Below are 21833 nucleotides of genomic sequence, written 5' to 3'. Positions count from 1 at the left end.
CAAACATCCCAGAACGCCAAACAAAGCAAATCCAGATCAAAAGATCACGTGTTCTTAGATCTCACTGTGTACCAATGGCAAATTAAATATTTTGTTTTGAGCTCCAGATGTGTTGTAACTACTTGCACAACAGTAGTTCAGTAATATTAAGCATATCATGGGACAGAATTCTGAAGGCAAAGTTAAGAAGACAAGTATTTTTTTTTTATCACAGCTCCTGGGGGATAACCTAGCAACCCAAATTTCCTAAATCAAGCCAATAGTGCTCAAGGGAAAGTTAGGATTCAGTGGGCTCACTTTATATTTGCCTTACCTACGGTACAATTTTAAGCAAATTTATTCAAAATTTGGAAGGAAGCTCCAATATGTCCAGTGTGGCTTATTTCTGACTTACAAATTAAGCCCTGTTTAGGGAAGTTTTTAATGATTGTGTTTTAATGTGTTTTTAACCTTCTTTTGAAAGCCGCCCAGTGATGGGCGGGGTAGAAATATTATTATTATTATTATTATTATTATTATTATTATTATCATCATCATTATCATTATCATTATCATTATCATCATCATTATCATTATCATTATTATTATCATCATCATCATCATTATTAATTGTGTTAGGACCACAGCCATAGCAGTAAGGCCATTGAACACAGCGAAATTTGCACATTTACCTAGGACAAACCCCACTAAACACTTGCAGAGGGACTGACTTCTGACTCAAGTAAATATGCCAGAGTTTTCACTGTGAGTGAACATAGCTAGGATCTGGCAGTGCATTCCATTCCAGGTTTTTAAAATGCAGAGATTTCTTTTTAATCAATCAGTTTGATGATAGGTTTTTGTTTTTGTTTTGCAAAACGACAGGAAACGAGAGGAACACGACCCAGGATCCAGATGACATTTGCAAAACACCTCACATTTTACGGCGGGGTGCCAACATGAAAAAAATGTCGGGAGGGGGGCCCAGGTTAAGCCCCGCCCTGCATAATCGATCACATGATGTGGTGCATGGACACCATTTGAATGGCGATGCACTTCAACTTGGGGGGCAGCCCCCTCAAATATTTTATTGGGAGGCTGAATCGTGTTACTGGGAAATTCGGGGTTCCTTCTATAAATTCAGGGGGTTGTTGCAGCAATGAAGAACGTTGGGGAAGCAACCCCCCCCCCTTTTCAGGCTAGTCTTACAGGGCAATCCGAAACATTTTAACTGAAAAGCACAGCCTTCTTGCTTCAATAGACCTTACTCCCACATAGGTGTGTGCAGGACCACAGCCTTCACCATAGTTTCCCAAGTACGCTCAGAAAGTTAATCAAAGATTCTCTCCTTTCCATTGGGCTGGGAGGGGAGGGTGGAGATCTGCCCTCAGATTCTAAACCCCTTTGACTGCATAAGTAAAAGCTTCCCTGAGTCCGGACGGATCCTGATCACTCACCTTGCATCAGCAGAAACGCTGCCCAAACTATGAGCTTCTGTAGCACAGGGCTCACCGCTCCTGCCATGCTTGTCTAGTTGCAGAAACTTCTTCTTGATGGAACTGGGCAGCCAGGGAGACTGGCTGGAACCTGCACTCGCTTGCCTCCTTTTCCGCCGGTCAGTTCCACTGGGGGCTTTTGTTGTCTCTCTGCTCCAAGACGCACAAGCACAGGGACGCTGACACAAACAAGTTTGTCAGCTCCAAACGTTACATCAAGCCACTTCCTCCCCTCTTGGTATCAGTGCGTATTTTCCCGGACTGTTCACAGGATACCGGAAGGGGTGGGTGTGAATTTCAGGGCCTCCTCTCCTCCAGCTTCTTGTCAAAACTACAGCTGCTGGAAGACCCCACACCAGAAAAAGGACTGTTTGCACCAACTTTCCTACCCCCCCCCCCGGTAGGACCTGGAATCTGCTGGCTCCTAAGTCAAGGAATTGTTCTCTGTCTTTAAAAAGTTCCCCTTCCCTCCCCTCTCCACCTCTTTTCCTTCAATTATATCTACTTCAGCCTTCCTTGTGCATAGACAATGCTCTGAAAATATGAAGTTTTTCCCAGAATGGGAGTGAAGCCAATGGGTTTTATTTAGCTATCCAAGAAGCAATGCAATTTGTAAGTGAACAATAATTTTAAAAAAATCTAAGAAAGGGTTGGCCAAACTATGAAGGCATACATTTCAAAAACTGGCAGAGGGGGGAAAACACACACCCCTCAAATTATTGCTTTACAATAAGAAAGTATCTTAAGGAGTCCACAAAATACGAAAACCACTTCCAAAAATGCAAATGATGTTTGAAAGCTTTGTTTCGAACATTCCGCTTTCTTGTTTTTAAGCAGACTCTTAAATTCCAACTACGCTGGATCAAATTGCCCATGGATTCCTCTAATGGATTCTTGTGAGAATCCCTAATTGTCTTAGCAAGAACTTTCTCAGCCACCTGAGAAAGCTTTGTATCAAAATATAATTCCCCTCCAATTAAAATGAATGGTGCATTTTAAGCAGTATAAATGTGCACTATTTGTAGCAAAGTTTCACAGAGTTGGAAGGGACCCTGAAGATCATCTAGTCCAAGCCCCCCTTGCAATGCAGGAATATGCAGCTGTCCCATACTGGAATTGAACCTGCAACCTTGACATTATCCGCACCACGCTCTAACCAACTGAGCTTGCTGTGCAACATTTCACTCTTGACGTATTAAATTTCATCACCTTTCAAAATTCATTGCATACTAACATAGAAGAATAGCCTGCTTCCTATGTAAGAGACTTCATTTCATTCCTGGTCCCTGTTTTCTGAACTTCCCCCACCCCAAGAGTCAGCACTCCGTGCCCACTGAGCAGGCCCAGTCCTTATGGGGCTGGTTTTCGGTTTACCCCCTTTTTAGGTGTTTTTCTTTTTATCTAAAGTTCTTTTGTGGGTTAATTCTGCAAACCATGGGTTTTCTCAATGCCTGCTGATGGTGCTGTTTGGGCTATTTTGGATGCAGGTGACACTGTGGTCTAAACCACTGGGCCTCTTGGGCTTGCAGATTGGAAGGTCAGTGGTTCAAATCCCCGTGACGGGGTGAGCTCACCTTTGTTCTGTCCCAGCTCTTGCCAACCTATCAGTTTGAAAGCACACCAGCTCAAGTAGATAAATAGGTAGCACTGCGGCAGGGAGGTCAACAGCATTTCCATGAGCTCTGGCTTCTGTCATGGTGTTCCGTTGCACCAGAAGTGGTTTAGTCCTGCTGGCCACATGACCCATAAAGCTGTCTGTGGGCAAACACCAGCTCCCTCAACCTGAAAGGAAAATGAGCGCCGCATACCCAAAGTCACCTTTGACTGGACTTAACTGTGCAGGGGTCCTTTACCCTTTCACATAAGAATTGGTGTTCAGAGAATGAGCTCACTATTAGCACGGGTGGTGCGACTTTCCAATGTATGCACCCAGTTTCCCCAGAACTTTTGAGTGTTATTTCTAATCACTGTGATAAGATCTCTGTACCAAAGAGCTATGGCAATGTTTTCTAAACTTGGGTCTCCTGCTGTTTTTGGACTACAACTCCCATCAGCCCCAGCTAGCAGGACCATTGGTCAGGGATGATAGGAATTGTAGCCCGAAAACAACTGGAGACCCAGGTTTGGGGAATACTGGGCTATGGCATATCAACTGTGAGTTTGAAGGGGATTTTTTCAACAGCAGTTGCTCGTGGCACAGGACAAACACACGGCTTTTAGACACCCTTTCAATTCCAACAGCTGTTCGCCACTTAACACATGGGGCTGCTGTTCGAGAATCACTTGTCCATGCTCCACCCACCGTGCTTTAGGAATGTAGAACTAATTCTGCGGTCCTCAGAAGAAAGTCGCTGTGGTATGGTGGTTAGGGTGTCAGTTTTGGGGCTGGAAGAACAAGGGTTCAAAACCCCACTTGACCATGAAGCTCACTTGGCAATCACTGATAGACTTGTTGTTGACATAATATGGCAAAGGGGAGAACCCAAGCTAATCACATTAAGATGCTAAGGGGAAAGGTGGGGAGGTAGATGCAATAATCATTCAGATGAAATACATCCCTATTCATAGATCTTAGACCTTATTGTCATACAAAATCTTGCAAACAGCTGGAATTTGCCAAGGTCCTCGGAACAGACAATGGCAGGATGTGGCACGCAAGTGGCAGGAAGTGTTATGAATGATAAACCTAAATAATAATAATAATAACATGTTTAAGGAGAAGCAAACTGAGCCACAAAAGGCCAGAATCATAAAGGCATGAGGACAAAGGTCGGAAGTCTGCATTAATCACAGAAAACGTGTGCTCCCTCTTGCAATGGGAGGGACAGCCAACACAATCAGATACACCTTACTAAGTTAGCATTGTTTTGTAAAGAAACTATCTGGAGCAGCCAAGACAAAATCTAGGCAGGTGTGATCAGATAACAAGCACTTATCTTATTCCAGCTTGTCTTTGGCTCAAGGTCATTCACCCTGACCCTGAAATGAAGAGCAGCAACTTGGAATGAGTAGATTTGGCAATTTCTGCTTCTCATCTTTACAATCTTAAGCCCAGTTCTTCATATTTCAACATCTGTTGGTGATTTTCTTTTTAATAATAATAAAGCCCTCCTGAAAATTCATCGGGATTTCAGTACGAACTACTCCTGAAATAAACATTTTTGTATGCCATTTTGCCTAATTTCCGCAAAGTGTATTTTCCCTAACATGATGCTTTTTAAGAATGTTCCCCCACCCATTAATATATGTATTTCTATGCAGTTTGTCCCAATAGATGCCCTTTTAGTACACTTTACTTGGCTGGAAATCTGCATTGCAAAATTTAGAGAACTGCAAATTTTGAAGGATGCCTGTCTTCCGGTTCATGTATTGTTTCAGAAAATGTGAATTCGGTAGGTTGGCCTTTAAATGCAAACTGACGCACATGGGGGCCAGGAATGGGACCCACGCACAAAATGGCCATTGCCTATACTTTTGATGAAGAAGAGACCATCCCATCTCCAATATTGTCTGCTGCTGCTGCACTGTCAAAGAGTTTTGATTGTTAAAACATTTCTTCCCTGCAATTTCCAGTCATTGGTTATACTCCTGCCCTATGTCGAGAACAAGTCTCTTCTATCTTCTGCACAACAGCCCTTCAGATATCTGAAGCCAGCTTTTTTATCAGCTGACCTGGCATTAGGAATTCCTATCTGGTTTTTGTTGTATTTTTTCCTGTTCTGTTTTTAATGTTCCATAATATAAGCTTATTGGGACAGCCGAAACTGTTATAAATACATCCACACAAAATCCTGGGAATAGTGGCTTGTTAAGGATGCTGAGAGTGGTTGTTGTTGTTTGTTGTTGTTTAGTCCTTTAGTTGTGTCTGACTCTTTGTGACCCCATGGACCAGAGCACGCCAGGCACTTCTGTCTTCCACTGCCTCCCGCAGTTTGGTCAAACTCATGTTAGTCCTCCTCCTTGATGTTAGTGGGACTAAGGTGAGAGTAAGAAATTAAAAATAATAATAATTGCAGTGCAGAGTGCTTCTGCTGAAGGTTCCATGGAGTTAGCTGCACGCTTTTCCGGACCCCGCCATTCCATTCCTACAATTTTCTATTTCCTCTGCCAATAAAAACTTGGAGTTTTGTAGCCAGTGAGCATCCTTGGTCCTCTTTGGACACAGTGGAGGGTTGGACAGAGTCCAACACCCTGAGGTGGATTTAAATCATTCTGCCCTCTCTCATCACATCAATCATTTGATGAATGGACAGGGGAAGGTAGCTCCCCTGCTCAGCTGGTTTGCACTGATCCGCTGAGGAAGGGCTGTGTGCACATGCAAAATTGTGCATGAGTGAGTGGGAAGGGCAATTTAGAGAGTGTGAGATAGCCACACCCACTGCTAGCAGGTGGCCCCTTTAAGAGCATGATTATAGGCTACAATTTGGTTTTATACAACCATAACAACGGTAAAAAAAATAATATTGGGGGATAGCCTGTATTCAGGCCAATACGGTATATAGCTTCCCTTGTTTTCAGCAGGATTGCATCACTGTTAACTAATCAAGTTGAAACAGCTTTATTTCCCTGCCACCCACTGATGTTTCCAGAAAGCTAATATAACTCTTTTCCAGAAGGTGTGCTGTTTTGGAACCTAAAAGCATGGAAGAGGTTAAGTTTATTTTGGGGCCTTCCCAAAAGGCCTATCTGAATTACTCATCCCGATTTAGCACTTTCCACTACTGCGGAGGCAAAGCTTCCATGAGAAATGGTTCCTGTTATGTTTGGGGAGCAGCCACAGCTCTAAGGCAGTCATGTGTCCTGTTTTACAGAGGCTAGTCCTCTTTTTCAAAGAGTCCTCTATTTGAAGAGTCAGATTCTGGTTTAAAGAGAAAGGACTGTAAGAAGGGAGACAATAGATTTTGACGTTGCCCATCAACAGTGAGCACCTGGGCAGCAGATAAAACAAGCATGCAGGCCGCATGGTCAGAGCAATCTTCCCCACTGTGGTGAGATGGTTGGCATTTCTGCTTGAATTATTTGTGTATTTATTTAAATTATGAACTGCTTGCCACAAAACACCCTGAAGCAATTTAACAAGGAATACATCATCAGGAAAAAAACAACAGCAACCTTATAATAAAAACAATTCTGGGTCTAATACAGGCACAGACTGAGAGGAATGTTAGTACAGTGGTACCTCGGGTTAAGAACTTAATTCGTTCCGGAGGTCCATTCTTAACCTGAAACTGTTCTTAACCTGAGGTACCACTTTAGCTAATGGGGCCTCTTGCTGCCACCATGCTGCCAGAGCATGATATCTGTTCTCATCCTGAAGCAAAGTTCTTAACCTGAGGTACTATTTCTGGGTTAGCAGAGTCTGTAACCTGAAGCATCTGTAACCTGAAGCGTCTGTAACCCGAGGTACCACTGTAATTATTTCTAAATGTGTATCTATAGATATAAATTAGCATGTACTGTACAAATGTTATGCTGATTGGTGATATACAATGACATCTCCCCCCTTCCGCACCATGAGATAAGTGCTTTGCATGCAGAAGGACCCATGTTTAATCTCTAGCATCTCCAACTAAGGTAGGAGGTCAAGTGCCTGATACTCTGGAGAGTTTCTGCTAATTGTAGTCCAGCCGTATCCAAGCTGCTGTCCTCCAGATGTTGCTGGCCACATCTTGCATCAGCCTCATCCAGCATGGCCACTAACTGGGGATGCTGAGAGTTATGGTCCAAAACCCTGGAGATCTCCAGATAGACCAAGGGTCTGTCTCAGTATGAGGCATGTTCACCTATACTTTCAACTGCAGCACTTCCAAGTCATTAAAGAGGGAGTCCACATTACAGGGAGACATCCCCAAAACAAATTATATCCCGTATAAATCCCTGGAAAGAAGGATTGTTGTCAAACAAGTCTGAGAACTGTAGCTCTGGAATGGGAACAGGGCTCCCATAACCACCCTCAGCACCCTAAATAGCCATGGCTTCCCTCAAAGAAACATGGGAAATGTAGTTTGTTAAAGTTCCTGAAAGTTGCAAGGAGATCCCTAATCTCCTCCCAAAGCTACAATCCTCAGAGTGGTTTAACAACAATCCCTCTTCCCAGGGAAATCTGGGATTTGTAGTTCTGGGAGGAGATCCGAGATCTCCTAGCAACTCTCAGGAACTTTAACAAACTACACTTCCCATTTTTCTTTGAGGGATGCCATGGCTGTTTAGAGTGGCAGGCTACTGCTATAAATGGGGCCTAGCTTAGTTTCACTAACTTCAATGAGTCTATTAGTAGGACTAATATTGGATACAACCCAATATTGGTGACTCAATATCCAATTCCCCAAAGTTCTCTGGGAAGAGAGATTGATGGTTAAACCATTCTCAAAACTGTAGTTCACCGGTCAGGGGGCAAAGATCTCCTAACCACTACCAGCACCCTTTAATAAATACTGTTCCTGGGATTCTTGGGAGAAACCATGGCTGTGGTATAATGAATGAAATGCACAGTGCAGGATTTTGTTACCGTTATTGAGACATAGGCTGTTCCAAGCTGCAGTTTGTCCAGGGATCCATTAGATGGCACTTTGAAATTAGCCCAGAAACTACTGCAGCCCTTTCATATGACCCTGGTAATATCCTAAAGATGCCTCCTGTCTACATACCTGGTAAAAATGTGGCCCGTCTGCTCCCAAATGCTGCAAGGGGGAGTAAAATATAGGAAGCATGTGTGAGCCATACCCAAAGCATGCATATACTTGCTATGCATTGTGCAAATTCCCACAATTAATATACAGTGGTACCTCGGGTTAAGCACTTAATTCGTTCCGGAGGTCCATTCTTAACCTCAAACTGTTCTTAACCTGAAGCACCACTTTAGCTAATGGGGCCACCCGCTGCTGACGTGCCACCGGAGCACGATTTCTGTTCTCATCCTGAAGCAAAGTTCTTAACCTGAAACACTTTCTGGGTTAGCGGAGTCTGTAACCTGAAGCGTATGTAACCTAAAGCGTATGTAACCCGAGGTACCACTGTAACTACAAAATGATCATCCTGGCCCAAAAATACTGAGGTGACCAAGTGAAAGCTGGTCATACATGTTAAATTTAAAAGCCTCGGTCAGCATTCACATGATCACTCATTGTCTTTCAGTTGCTTTGGGGTAGCAGTTGCCATTTAAAGATGCATGTTGACATGTACTGCTGCCATGTAAGGCTGTATACACATGACACCTTCGAATCACATTCTTTCCCTGAAAGAATTCTGGGCCCTCTAATTTGTTAACCCATAATTCTCTGAGGGTTGCATACATCCTATACCTTTAAAGCACCTTCAAATCATGTTTTCCCCTCTCAAAGAATTCTGGGCACTGTAGTTTACCCCTCACAGAGTTACAATTCCCAGCAACGCTTAACAAACTACAGTGCCCAGAATTCTTTGGTGCAGAGGAATCTGCATTGAATGTGCTTTGAAGGTATAGAGTGTGTTCAGCCTATGGTAGCTCTGGAAGGTGCATGCGTACAGAAAACTTGTGTGAACATGAGACCCCTCTTAGGAAACACAGGCTAGCTGTGAAGTGGTTAGACACTGTAAATCACCCCAACTTTGTTCCACCAAGCTGAGATGCAGCTAATCCTACAATCCCTTGTGCATAGGAGTGGCCTCTTTCCCATGTATTAGGCTTGCAAATTAAGGCCCCTGCACTCTATAAGCAATGCTCTGGGCTTTGTTGTATTCTGTTATCAAACACTGGCACAATGGCCTAGTATCAGCAGCAAAGTGCTACATGAGGCACAGGGCATAGTGTGCATTGCGATGGTGCATTGCGATGGCTTGCGGCCCTCGATACACGTGACACAACAACCTCCCATTGATTCCAGAAGAAGTCAAATGTGAGAGAATCACATTTATTCCCCGAAAGTCACATGACCGCTCCATTGAGCCGGTTCCATTCCAACCTGTACTTTGCAAAGGCTGATTATTGTATTCAGACGACTACGGGTGGGGGGGGGGTAGAAATATGGCTCGATTCACATTTAAAAGCAAACCAACCTAATTCACACTTTCTGAAACAAAAACAGAGGCATCCTTCGAAATGTGCATTTCTCTGAATTTTGCAATGCAGGTCCCTGGCCAAGGAATGTGTACAGAAATGCATATAAAAGAGTAGTGTGCTTGAAATTGCTTATATTAGTGACAATAACAGACAAAGATGCATTTTATCAAGCATCATATAATTCATAATTTCACCAAATTAATTAATTAATATATTGCTATAAACTTGCTATTACAAGATTTCAAGATTTTGCACATGAATATCACTCAGTGCACCTTGCGAACATGGTGCGTGTCATACAGCGACTGTAACTCTGATTAGCAATTATCACATCTGCTAGAGCCAAACTTTTACACAGATTTGTTCCATTGGAGATAAAATCAATAAAGCAGCCTAAATGTGCCCCCCTAAATGTTTTGAAGCACAACTCCCTATGTTCACCCCAGCATGTGTTGGCCATGGTGACTGGGACTGATGTGAGTTGCAGTCAAAAACATCTGGGGGATCTCAGGATGGGAGAAGGCTGAACATAAAATGGAAATAAACAAAGCGATCCATACATTTCCTTTGGAAACTAAAGTGTTACAGCAGCAATTGAGTATGCAAAGAGATGGTGTTTTTTGACTGTTTACTCATGCCAACTCATGCCTCTTAATAATAATATAAAAAGATTCTCTAAGCAGTGGACAACTATCATCATTCACACAAAGAGTTCAGCCCTTCATCTTGCTTATCATGATCAGCCTACAGTTAGGTTGTTTTTAGCCTCAGTGTAATTCGCAGCACCATTAAAACACTCAGGTAATTTCTTTCTTTCTTCTAATCCTAGGGTTGGATCCAGACTAAGTTAGCTGAACTTAGTTCTGATTGAAATCAGTTAGCCTTGGATTCGGATAAGTCCCATTTATTGCAATGGGAACTACGTTCAACAAACTTAGTTGGGATGCACCCCACACTTTTCAGGGGCTTCCAAGATAGGAATAAACAATGGCAAAACAGAAAAGAAATCAGTTCATTTGAGAGATCAGCATCAATGTCCAAAGACAACAGAGAGATGCAACTGTCTTTTCACTGACTTTCAGAGCAGAGCCATGACCTCTGTGTTACTGAATAGTGAATGCGAGGTCCTCCCTCCCTCCCTGCCTGCAAAAAGTCTTCCCAAGACCAAAAACATAGGTCCAGTCCTCATAGCGTAGCTTTATTTTGAACACTGTTATAATGATACAACCCTCTACATTAATGTTCTGCAGTCACAGATTATTCGTTCTGTGGCTGTGCTACTTGAGAAATCATTTCTAAAACATTTTTTAAAGTAGTACGACACTTTTGTAAAACTGCACTGAAGTTTGAAATGCAGCCAGCAGTATTCACATTTAGTCTTTTGCCCAGGCAGGTAAGAAGCAGTTAAGAGAATATTGGGTTTTCTGCAAAAAAAAAAAAAAAAAGCACAATGACCAAGCACTCTATCAAAAGCCCTTATGAGCTGGGAGTCAACACAAACATTTCAGAGGATTTCTCTATCCTTATCCCATCACATGGCATAAATCCCACTGGGCTGGGCACCATTTCACTGGGAAAATCACCTCTACAAAACTCCACGGAAACTAATAGGGGGCTGAACAAGAGCTCTTCCACAGGACAGCTTTCTGCTGGATCCCCAATATTTCACCATTCTTCCTTTGCATGCTTCCCCCCATCTCTCTCCCTGTTTCCCCATCTTATTTCCTTAGTCTCTGCCCCCAAAGGCCTTATAATCCATCCCAAATGATGCAGGAAATGGGTGGACGACGACATACCCATAAGTGACATAATAAAAGAAAAACACCACCTTCTCCTCCTCCAGTCATCTTTGGCCGCTCTCTCTCATTCTGGTCTTCCTCGGGTTTCGATACAAAACTGCTTGTGTGCTACAAAAGCACATGTGGTCTCCTTTCGCAAGTGCACACATCCGTGGTGCCACGATAGCCTGCGCACCAACCGCGCCACCGTTCCCAGCGGCTTTGACTGACGTTTATTGCAGCAACCCTACAGCTGTCATTATTTCCCCATGGCGCGCTTCCTAGGAGGCGCCGACCGCCAGCCCCAGAGCTGAACTCAAACAGGTGGGCCGCAATGCCCACTGGCAAGTCAGCGCAGGCCTATAACTTATAACTTGGTGGTTTGTTTGTTTCCCCCGAAAAGAAAGGTGGGGAGGGGTGTTCTCTTACCTCTTAGCCTGTGCCTCTGCCTAGGCTGGCGGCTGTGGCGAAGCTGCCGCGTCTGCCTGCTGGGCACCTGCGGAGCCTTCCTCGTTTGCTCCGCCAGGCAGGTGCACCGACATTGACATGTCTGAGCCCCCCAAACCCAGGGGAGGAAGGCGAAACCCAGCAGGAGAACTTCGGGCAGCATCCTGCAGAGGAGAAGGCACCAAGGGGGGAAGATGCTGGCTCCAGGGGGGGAAACAAAGTCCCCTCTAGTAGCATGCAAGGAATCCAAAGAAATTCTTGTCCAGATGCCCAAGAAGCCTTGGGGGCAGGTTGTGCCCCCCTCCTTCCCCTTCTCTCTCTCTCTGCTTGCGCCTGCACAGCTCTCCCTTCTGCTTAGCCCGAGCCCTCTGTTTGGGAAATTATTTGGAATTAGTTATTAAGCATGTTTTCCAACTGCTTTTGTATTTCCCCCCTTCTTTTTTAACTGGGGGAACAATGGAGGAAGGAAAGCATATAGGCACCATGCTGTGAGCGGGCTGGTCCCCTGAACCATCTGTGACATCAGAAAGCGGGGAGGGCGCATCTCCACTGGGATCTCTCTCACACACTTTTCTCTTCTCCCCTTTACCCAATATTGTGAAGAACTAAATTAAATGATCAACGAAGAAAAGGGAAACATTCTTTGTGGCTTCCTTCTTGAAGGCCAGACATTTCTCATTTTTAAAAAACAACCCTATCCCCAACCTTCCTTCCCTCCCTCCCTCTTTTTTTTTTAACCTCTGTGCAAAATGCCTTCTATCTCCCACCCCCCTTTGGGAGAAGGCAAGGAAAAGTTGAGTTCCAGCCATCCTGGCGAGGGGAGATTGACTACATAAAAGAAGGCTCAGTGCTTTGTCTGGGGGGGTGTGGGTGTGGGTGGAAGGAGTGTTTTCAAACAAAATTGACCATCCTCTGATAGATTTAACCGCTTGTCGGCTGCTCCTTTGTCAACCTGGCTGGGGAACTGGGCGTCTTGAAGGGAGCCTGAAACATTTTCATTTGTCACGAGAGGCACAACATGCCTGAGACAGTTACAATTACATTTATTGCACTAGGGCCAATTATTTCATCATTCCATTGCTGAGAATCCAAACATCTCAATTGTTATCACCATTGCTGATTTTGCACCCTTCTCCTTAAAAAAAAGAAAAACAACCACTCGTTTCCTGGGAGGTTCTGGGTTTTTTTTAATGGACTCAAACACATTCAACAAACTAAATTAGCCTAAAGAAATTAATACCCATTTAACTCCCAAATGCACAAACCATCAATCACTCTTACTCCTTATTAACTATGCTGCTCTCCTGCCTCATGCCCAACTTAGCACCTCCCAAGTGAGGAAGGTCTTTCTCTCCCACTCCTGGCCGAGCTACCAACACAACAATCCAAGCTGCCTGGTCGTGTTTTACCAGGAGCTGAGCTGAGAGCTCCCGTTCCCAGTGCCAAGCAAGCAAATGTGGCTCTTTCCTATCTGATTTCATACTGTTTGTTGCAAATACAGAAATGTAAGAAGAGCCTCAATGGATTGGACCAAAGATCTATTAGTGCAGCATCCTTTTCCCCACCATTGGCCAAACAGGTGCCTCTGGGAAGCTCACAAGCAAGCCATGGAGGTCATGGTGCTCTCCTGTGCCCCGGGCCCACCACTACAAAGTTCCTAACACAGTTCAAACTTTGGATCCTTTGCGCCTTGTCTCAACATTGCACTTTGCCTGTGGAACTTTTGGCTTGCTGCACAGCTCTTCAAGACTTTGTAGCTTTGCCAGAAAGGTAGCAAGCCTTATTTTGTAGTGAGCATCTGTGTAGATCTACCAGGTCCTACTCTCCATCTCCAACTCCTCAAAAGATTCCATCAAAGGTGTCTCCCAAAAATTTTACACATCACTTGGGAAGACAAGCAAACTAATATCAGTGTATTGGAAGAAGCAAAGATCACCAGTGTCAAAGCAATGATTCTTCAACATCAACTTCATTGGCCTGGTCATGTTGTGCGGATGTCTTATGATCATGCTACCTGCTCCTCCAAAGTAACAGCAATAATCAAGTTATTCTCAGGTTATTATGGCGTTTGTCACTGCCTCTCATTCCATTTCACGCCAAGGATTACTTGCAATTGGGTGGACAGTTACCTGACTGTGCCGCTCGCATTATCTTCCTCTTGAGACTGCAGGTTTTTTCACCATCCAAGGACAGGGAGGGAGAGCCAAGTGCAGCCGCTGTGTCTCAGGTAGGGGTAGGGAAGAACTTTGATTCAGTTTGCATTTCAAGGCAACCTTACCTAATTCACACTTCTGAAGCAATGCACAAACCAAAACACAGCTTTACTTTGAAAGCCTCTGAATTTTTCAATGCCATTTTCTAGGAAGGTATTGGGCGCAAAAAATGCATATACTAGGTCAAAGTTTGCACATAAATGCGTACATTAAAGAAAACAACTTACGGAACAGACATTCTATTACTGGAGATTACTTTGTAAAAATGTTATATTAGGCAAAATTGCAAACAGAATTGTGTATTGGGAGAAATTTGCATTAAAATGCTGGTGAATTTTGGGAGGGATTTTTTAAAAAATTAAAGAAATGCAAACTGATGTGGAAATATTGAGAACTGAACTTAAGTCAGGAAAAATGAGAAACTGAAAGAAACAAGAAATGACAGATGCACTCATTCTTGGCCTTAGGCAAGCTTCTGATGGTTGACTGGATAGTCAGTGGGTTGGCTATTATATCTTAGGCATATATCTAAAATAACAATGGGTTGAATCCAATCCTACGTAGAGTAGACCCATTGAAATCAATAGACATGGCTTACTTAGGTCCATTAATTTCAGTGGATCAACTCCTAGTAGACGTTAGTTAGATATGACTTAGTAATAGTAATAATAATAATAATAATAATAATAATAATAATAATTTGTAAAGTCCTTAGAAGTAAGAGAGCATCTGTCTATGTGTCCTCTCCTATGGAAGCTTCTTCAAGCCAACTGCATGTGATTGCCACCAACAACAAAGTGAAGCATGGATTCTCATTGGTGGACAAGGTTGTTGTTAGTGTGGCTCTGCTGCCATGTCTTTACAGACTACATGTGCTCAAATCCAAGGCCTTGCTCTCTCCTTACAGACTCCGGCTGCCTGATAGATGTGGGAACTATCTTAGACATGAGATGACCTCAGCACTTTCCTTGAGCACAACACCTCCCCAGGCCAGCTGGGGGGGGGTGTCAAGTAGAAAGGTCAACACAAAGGGCAAGTTTCAGCAGCTCCTGGTCATCCCTGGGGACCAGTCAGGATGCAGGCATTTCAAAGAGGCACCCATAAACCCCAATAAAGATCAAGTGCTTTAGCCCTTGTGTTCCTTGGGGTTGTGTCGAGGTCAGTGTAATGACAGCAATAGAGAGATGCCTTAGTCTAGATTTTCTTTCTGCATGCCTTTGTAGATTTTCCCTTTAAGCACAATGTTGAGGATAGCCCAGATATGGTGTAGGTAGCAAGCCAGGAACTTAGCTGGGGATTAAGGCAAAATTCATTTCCCTTTGCATTGAAAGGCAAACTTGCCTAATTTGCCCTATCTGAAACACAGAGATCCTAAAAATCTACATTTCTCTGAATTCCACAGGGCTGTTCTCCTGCCAAGTAGTGCGTACAAAAATGCCTGTATTTGAGTAAACTGTGCACAGGAATGCATATATTTCTGAAAACAATTTTTAAAGATGCATTATATTTAGGGGGAAATGGTTTTGCAAATATGCGTGAGTTGCAAAACTGTGGGAGTTGGGGTTTATTTATTTATTTATTTATCTTATCACGTTGTGGATTTTGGTGTTGTAAACCACCCCGTGATCCTCAAATGAATGGCAGTATATAAATTTATTAAGTAATAATAAAATAAATAGGCAAAATGGCAAACGAGCCCAGGTGCTGCATGTTAGGAGGGATTCGCAGGTCAATGAATTTTCATGAGAACTTTTTAAAAACAATATTCACAAACTCGTGTGGAAATGTGGAGAAGCAACCATAAGGTTGAGAAGCTAAGGGGTACGGAAATCATTTCCCCCTGCCAGCCATGGGCCTGGTGGGGCCTGTGGGAAATTGGCCCTGTCACAGAAACCCAAGGCCCCTCAGCTCCAATTTAAAGCAATCTTCGGACCCCTTTATTGGTGACAACAGAAGAAAAGGCAGGCAGGTAGCATTTTACACACAACTGCTCAGTAAGACGTGTTGCTCATCAGGAAAGTATTTAAATGTTGATGGTTATTTTGAGGTAAGAGAAGTTTTGTGAGACTCTCTCTTCCTCCCTGCTACCCAGATTCCTCAGTTTTATTTGCTATTGCTGCTTCATTGTGTAGCATTCTTCCAGTGCCCTGGCCAATGGATACAACGGCGCTAGAGTAACAAACCCTTGAGGCACTGACTTTGAAACTTTATTAAACTGCTGTGTTCCACATAATTGAATGAAATTGAGACTCCAATAATCCACGGGTTTACTTGGGAGCAACTCTGTTGAAGCCAGTGGGAGTGCTTCTGAGGAAACTCCCATGCACCACAAGAATTCATCCACCCTTCATTTGCAGCATTTTGCCACAGAGAAAATTAAAATCATCTCCCAGCTTTATTGCATCAAATGCACTTGTGGAATAACCGTCATTTGGAGGGTCACCACCATACCTGCAGTACAATTTGGTGCACTTCACAAAAAGTCTTGTTTTCTGCTTGGGAATATTCACCAGAAGGCACTTGTGAGGTTGCAAGTGATAAAATGCTCCGGTCCGAGGCCAGATCCCACAGCCTAGCAGGCCCAGCTCAATAGAGGTCACACTGCATTCAGCTACAGGGTCCTTTCACTGCCACAAGGGAGAAGGAGGTGGTGGCAGCAGACGCAAAGGAGCAGGCAAGTGGGTTCCCAGTGTGTGAGGGAAGAGGATCATACAAGTAGCTCCCTTACCTATTTGCACGCGCCCCTCCTTGCTATTACTTAGTCTCCTGCTGCTGCTGCTGCTGCTGAAACACCAAGCGCCCTTCATTGGCAACCTCCTCCTCTGCTTTGCTCCTCAACGGGAGGAGAGTTGAGAGAAGACCGTGGCAACAAACCAGCCAACCGATGGCTGTGTTGGATTGGCTGTTAGACCACATGCACATTAACAACAAAGCTTAAAGCTTGTTTCTTATGGCTTGGGGGCCTTTCTGGGGTGGGAGCCCACTTTCCAGTCCTTGGCAATATATTTGAGGCGATATTTTGGGGGGGCAGGAGGGGAACTCTGCTTAGTCTGTTTTGCTCCTGTTCAGTTTTGCCAAGTGTCCTGAAGCTCACAAAAGTTCTGTTCCTTCGCCCAACGCAGGGCCTCTTTTAATAATGCACAATACGGCCATTTTCTGTAGCAAAAAGATGACCTCCCCTGAAGGATTTATAGTCCTTTGTGGGAGTTTTCCTGCTTTTGCACACTGTTGACAAAAGCATTTACATTTCTTTGGCCTCCAATTTGGTACTGGGCCGTTCCTTATATTTGTTTCCTTTTTTAAATCCACAGACTCTTCCTTCCCCCCCTTTTTTTTTTGCTTACTTCCTCACAGTCTCACCTGCTAGACATTTTGCATTTCTCTCCCTGACCCCCCAGGATGACTCAAAACAAGCACCCTCTCAGCACGTTCAATTTCTTCTCAACGCTTGACAGAAATACTTTTGTTGTTTACATTATGTGAGCATGAGAGTAGCTATTCCCAAATCTGCCACTTCCATGGCATGTTTTGCCAAAGAACTTTTGTTATCTTTCTCTTAAACTGTGTATTTCCTTGCAAGACAGAAAGCACATATTCAGATTCAGAATGCCAGAAACAGCACATGTACAAATTCAATGCATCCTAGGATGGGGCAGGCAGAATGAGACAAGAGGGAGTACATATTTATACACCTGGACAAAAGCTTCACTACACATTCACCAAGCTGTGCTTTACCAATAGGGATGGGTGACTCTCGCAATTTCTGTTTCTTGTGGTTTCTCATTTTTCCAATCTTAAGTTCAGTTTCCCACATTTTCACATCAGTTTGCATTTTTGCTAGAGTCCTCATGAAAATGCATTAGCCTTTTAGTGTGGATTTCTCCTGCTGCATGCATTTGCACACAATTTTGCCTAATATACACAATTTTGCAAAGCAATTTCCCTGAGCATAATGCAGTTTTGTACGACACTTTCACTAAGAATATACATTTACCCTCGTATATGAATTTTTGTTCGGCGGCATGTAAATTTCTCCGAACACAAGTACACATTTTTATGCAATTTTGCCTAATATGCATATATTTGCAAAAAAAGAATCCCCCCAATCTAATGCATTGATAACTGATGCTTTTATAAATATATGAATTCTTATGCACACTTTACTGAAGTATATGAATTTTTGTACACACCACTCGGCTGGAGTAACTGCATTGCAAAATTCAGAGAAGTGCAAAATTCAAAAGACGGTCAAGTTTTGGTCCATGTATTGTTTCAGGCACTGCCAAATAGGCAGGCTTGCCTTTAAATGCAAACTGAGTTGACTTTCTTTTTCCCCCCACCCCTATTTACCAGCAGCAGGCACAATAATTTGCCATGAAAAATGCAGACAGTTGAAATGCCTACATCTGCTGGAGCAGAGCCTTTCGGGGAGCCAGTTCCCGCCCTTCCTGGTGCCTGCCGTCCCTGTGGTCGTGTGCAATGGTTTTTGCTTGCCTCTCTCCCCCCCCCCTTGTTTTCACCTGTGAACCCGCAGCCCAGTGGGGGCTACGGAGACACACTCCTGCCTAGCAGGCAGGTAGTCCCGACACAACCGCGAGCAGCGTGGGCCTTTTTTCTCCCAAAGTGACCTTTAAATTGGTCCCTAATCATCCCAACAGGAGGACGGGGCTTTTTAAATGCCTCCTGAGGAGAAGCCGTTTCCCACCCACCCCTCTCCGCCACGGAGACCTTTGTCTTCGGGCCTGGTTTGCATTCCGAGAGGCTCCGAAGCCAACAAAGTGGGAAGCGGAGCACATCAAGGTCTGTATCCAAAGGGGGGGTGGAAAGAAAAGAAAAAGAAGGCCTCGGGTCCCTTGTGCCCCCGTCCGCCACCCCCCACTCCTCCCTGCAGGTGAGCAGTGTCAAGGAAGGCCTGGCATTCTCTGGGACCTGGTGGTGGTCCCCCACAGCACCTCTTGGCAGCCTGTACACCATCCCTATAGCAACCGCTTCCCCATCACCCCCTGGCTACCCCTGTCCCTCCTCCGGCTTCCTCAACCTCTTGGCTGCCAAGCCCTAACCCTCTGAAAAGAAAGATAGAGTCTGCGAATGTTTCCCTGAGTTAGTTAAAGCAGAAAGTACATCTCATTTGCAGGGCAGGCCCAATAAAAGGGAAACGCGTCTGAGGAGAAAGCCGGCCTGGGGAGGAGGTTTTGTTGTGCTGCATTGTGGGGAGCTGGGGGGGAGATGAGGGGAGGGGGAGAAGAAAAGAAAAGTGCTGAGGACAGAGCCGGCTTCTGCTTCACTGCCGCTCAATGGAGGTGGCCCAGGCTACGAGGGGAAGGGGCTTCTGTTTTGTGACTCATTCCCAGCTGGCACTGAACAAAAGGGGGGCAGCTCAGAACCCCAGGTCTAATACTGATCCAGCTCTGCTTTGTTCCAGTTATTTTCCCACTCTGTGAGGAATGATTTGGGGGGGGAGGGGGAGAAAAGGGAGGAGCGGCCAAAGGCTGCTTTTCAGCACATTCAGAGGAAGAAGGAGCAGACATTAGCAAGGGGCTCTCGTGGCCCAGGCCGCAAGGTGGCTGGATGACCGAAAGGAAACCAAAGTTATCCTGCTTTTTGCTAACCCACCCCCTCAAGATATGAAAGTAGCACAGCACCATTTGTGTAGTTCGAGCTACGTGGAAGCCTCCCCACTTTCAGAGATGTTCTGCGCGACCCTGCGCGACAAGCCTGCTGTGACTTGTTGATGATGATGGTAATGATTATTAAATTTGTACCCTATCCTTTATCTGTTAGATCTCAGGGCGGTTCACAAAATAAAATTGCAATATAAAGCACACAAAATGCATAATAAAATATGAGCAAACACAAACCAATAAACCCTCCCTCCCACAACACATTTAAAAAGCCATGGAATATTAATCAGCCCAAGGCCTGGTTGAACAGGAATATTGTCGCCTGGTGCCTAAAGGTGTATAGTGAAGGCACCAGGCGAACCTCTCAGGGGAGAGCATTCCCACAGATGGGGAGCCACCACAGAAAAGGTCCATTCTCATGTTGCCACCCTCCAACCGCTTGTGGAGGAGGCAGACGAAGAAGGGCCTCAGGCGATGGTCTCAGGGTCCAGGTAGGTTCATACTGTATGGAGAGAGGTGGTCTCCTAAACTGTTCCCTTACAGTTGAACAGGAAGTATATTTGAAACCCTTTCAGGTCCATGTAGCCTTTATATACTCCATCCCGATTACAATGGGTCCAGACATCAGGCAGTGGCAAGTGGCCAAGGGCCACCATTTTGAATTTCCCTTCATTGATGGTGCACCTAAGTAAATGGATATAATGCTGGCTATAATGCCGGGCTTCAGCTGGCTATGTGTAAGAATGTCAGCAGAGCCCCACTGAATCAGGCCAAAGGCCAACTGAGTCCAATCTTCTGTCCTCAGGGCGACCAAGCAGATGCCTATGGGAAGCCCATAAGTTGTGCCTGAGTGAAACAGCACTTACCCCACTTAATGTTCCCAGCGATGCATGGGGGACAAATTCTCCACATTTCCAGCAGTGGAAGAAGAGCATCACAATCATGACTAGCGACCGCTGACAATCATACCCTCCACGAATTGGTCTAGAAATTGAGAATTGTATCCAATGACAATAGAGCCATTGAAATGAACAGGTCCATAAATTTCACTGGATCTACTCTAAAGATGAGACTAATGGAAATTGACAGATTTGTCCATATCTCCTGTCAACATGCACTATGCTTCTATTATTTCTCTGTGGCACTGTTGTCCCAATCCAGTGATATTTTGTGGCTGCAGAAGCTGCTACACAGACATTCCTTGGGTGGTGCCAGGGTTTTGTTGCCAACAGACGTGCCTCTCCTAGCCAGATCCCAGGGGGTGGGTGAGGGAACATGTGCCTGTGAGATTGGACATGCCTGTCTTTTCCTATCACCACTGCCATTAAATATGACTCCAGTGAATGTTCCTCTTGGCATCTTTGATCAGACCACCCAGCTGTCACGGAAATTTATTGCTCTTTGCAGATAAAAAGCTGGTCAGCAACATCCCAAGATTCTTTGGGATTTATCCAGAGGGAAGAAGGATGGCCCAACTAATTTCAGCTAACTCAGCCTGGATCTAGCCCAAAGATCAGACAAATTCCATTGTCTTCCAGGATTTTGTTTCCACAAGCAGCACCTGCGACAAAATGTTGCAGCACAAGGTGGATCTGTTTTGGTTTCCAGCCACTCTGGCGGGGGGAGGGGGGTTGCCATTTTGTGGTTTGCCTCGGGTACCAAAGTGTCCTAGGTCAGTCTAAGGCGATGGAAATTCTCCATCTTTGCTCTCTTGCTAGGAATGTCCGAAGAAAACAGAGATGGGAAGAGAACTTGCTAATTTTTGGCAGAGAATGAACTGCAGCAGAATGGAAACAACGCTGCATGCAACAAAGACATGGTGGGACAGGGGGAAATGTTTTCTTATGTCCTTGTTTCTTGCTATCTCTTGCTGTGGGCAGATGAAAGCAAAGAGAAAGAGTTAGGAAACACAGCAGGAAGGAAGCCAGGGAGCTCCAAGAGGGGCAATGGGTCCCTTGCTGAAGCACAAACCTTGGCAGGTTTGCTAACCCCTGTTCCTGAACCCCAGTGCAGAGATATTCCTCAGCAAACAAATAACGGTGATAAAGATTCCACGAGAACAAGAGGCTTGGAATTCACCGTGCTGCAGCACTGAGAGCGTGGGAAACTGCTCTCTTGGTGTGATTTAAAGCATGGGTAGCTAATCTTTTTTCAGACAGGGAGCCCATATTGCCATTTTGCAACCCCTCTTGGGGCTGTCTACTAGTTGTTGGGCGATCACCCCCACAGTCTCTTGCACATACAGACACCAACACACACCT

General features: G+C 44.6%; 1 protein-coding gene across 10 annotated transcripts in view; it reads right to left on the bottom strand.

The window, feature by feature from the left end:
- The window catches only part of ROBO4 (roundabout guidance receptor 4), a 106123-nt gene extending 93929 nt beyond the window's left edge, over positions 1-12194 (bottom strand). For 4 of the 10 annotated variants that reach the window (XM_083713452.1, XM_083713453.1, XM_083713454.1 and 1 more), the window contains exon 1: positions 1437-1888. In XM_083713452.1, the coding sequence (XP_083569578.1) occupies positions 1437-1503 (67 nt within the window). In that variant the 5' untranslated portion in view covers positions 1504-1888. Of the gene's footprint in view, positions 1-1436; positions 1922-11720 lie in introns of those variants that run through there. The other 6 variants (XM_083713448.1, XM_083713449.1, XM_083713450.1 and 3 more) reach the window with 4 other exon arrangements.
- Between the last annotated feature and the right edge of the window lie 9639 nt (positions 12195-21833).

This window comes from Podarcis gaigeae (genome assembly GCF_964106915.1).
Source record: "Podarcis gaigeae genome assembly, chromosome: 15".
NCBI lineage: Eukaryota > Metazoa > Chordata > Lepidosauria > Squamata > Lacertidae > Podarcis > Podarcis gaigeae.
Note: the sequence above shows the minus strand (reverse complement) of the source record. Positions and strands in the feature narration are given on the sequence as shown.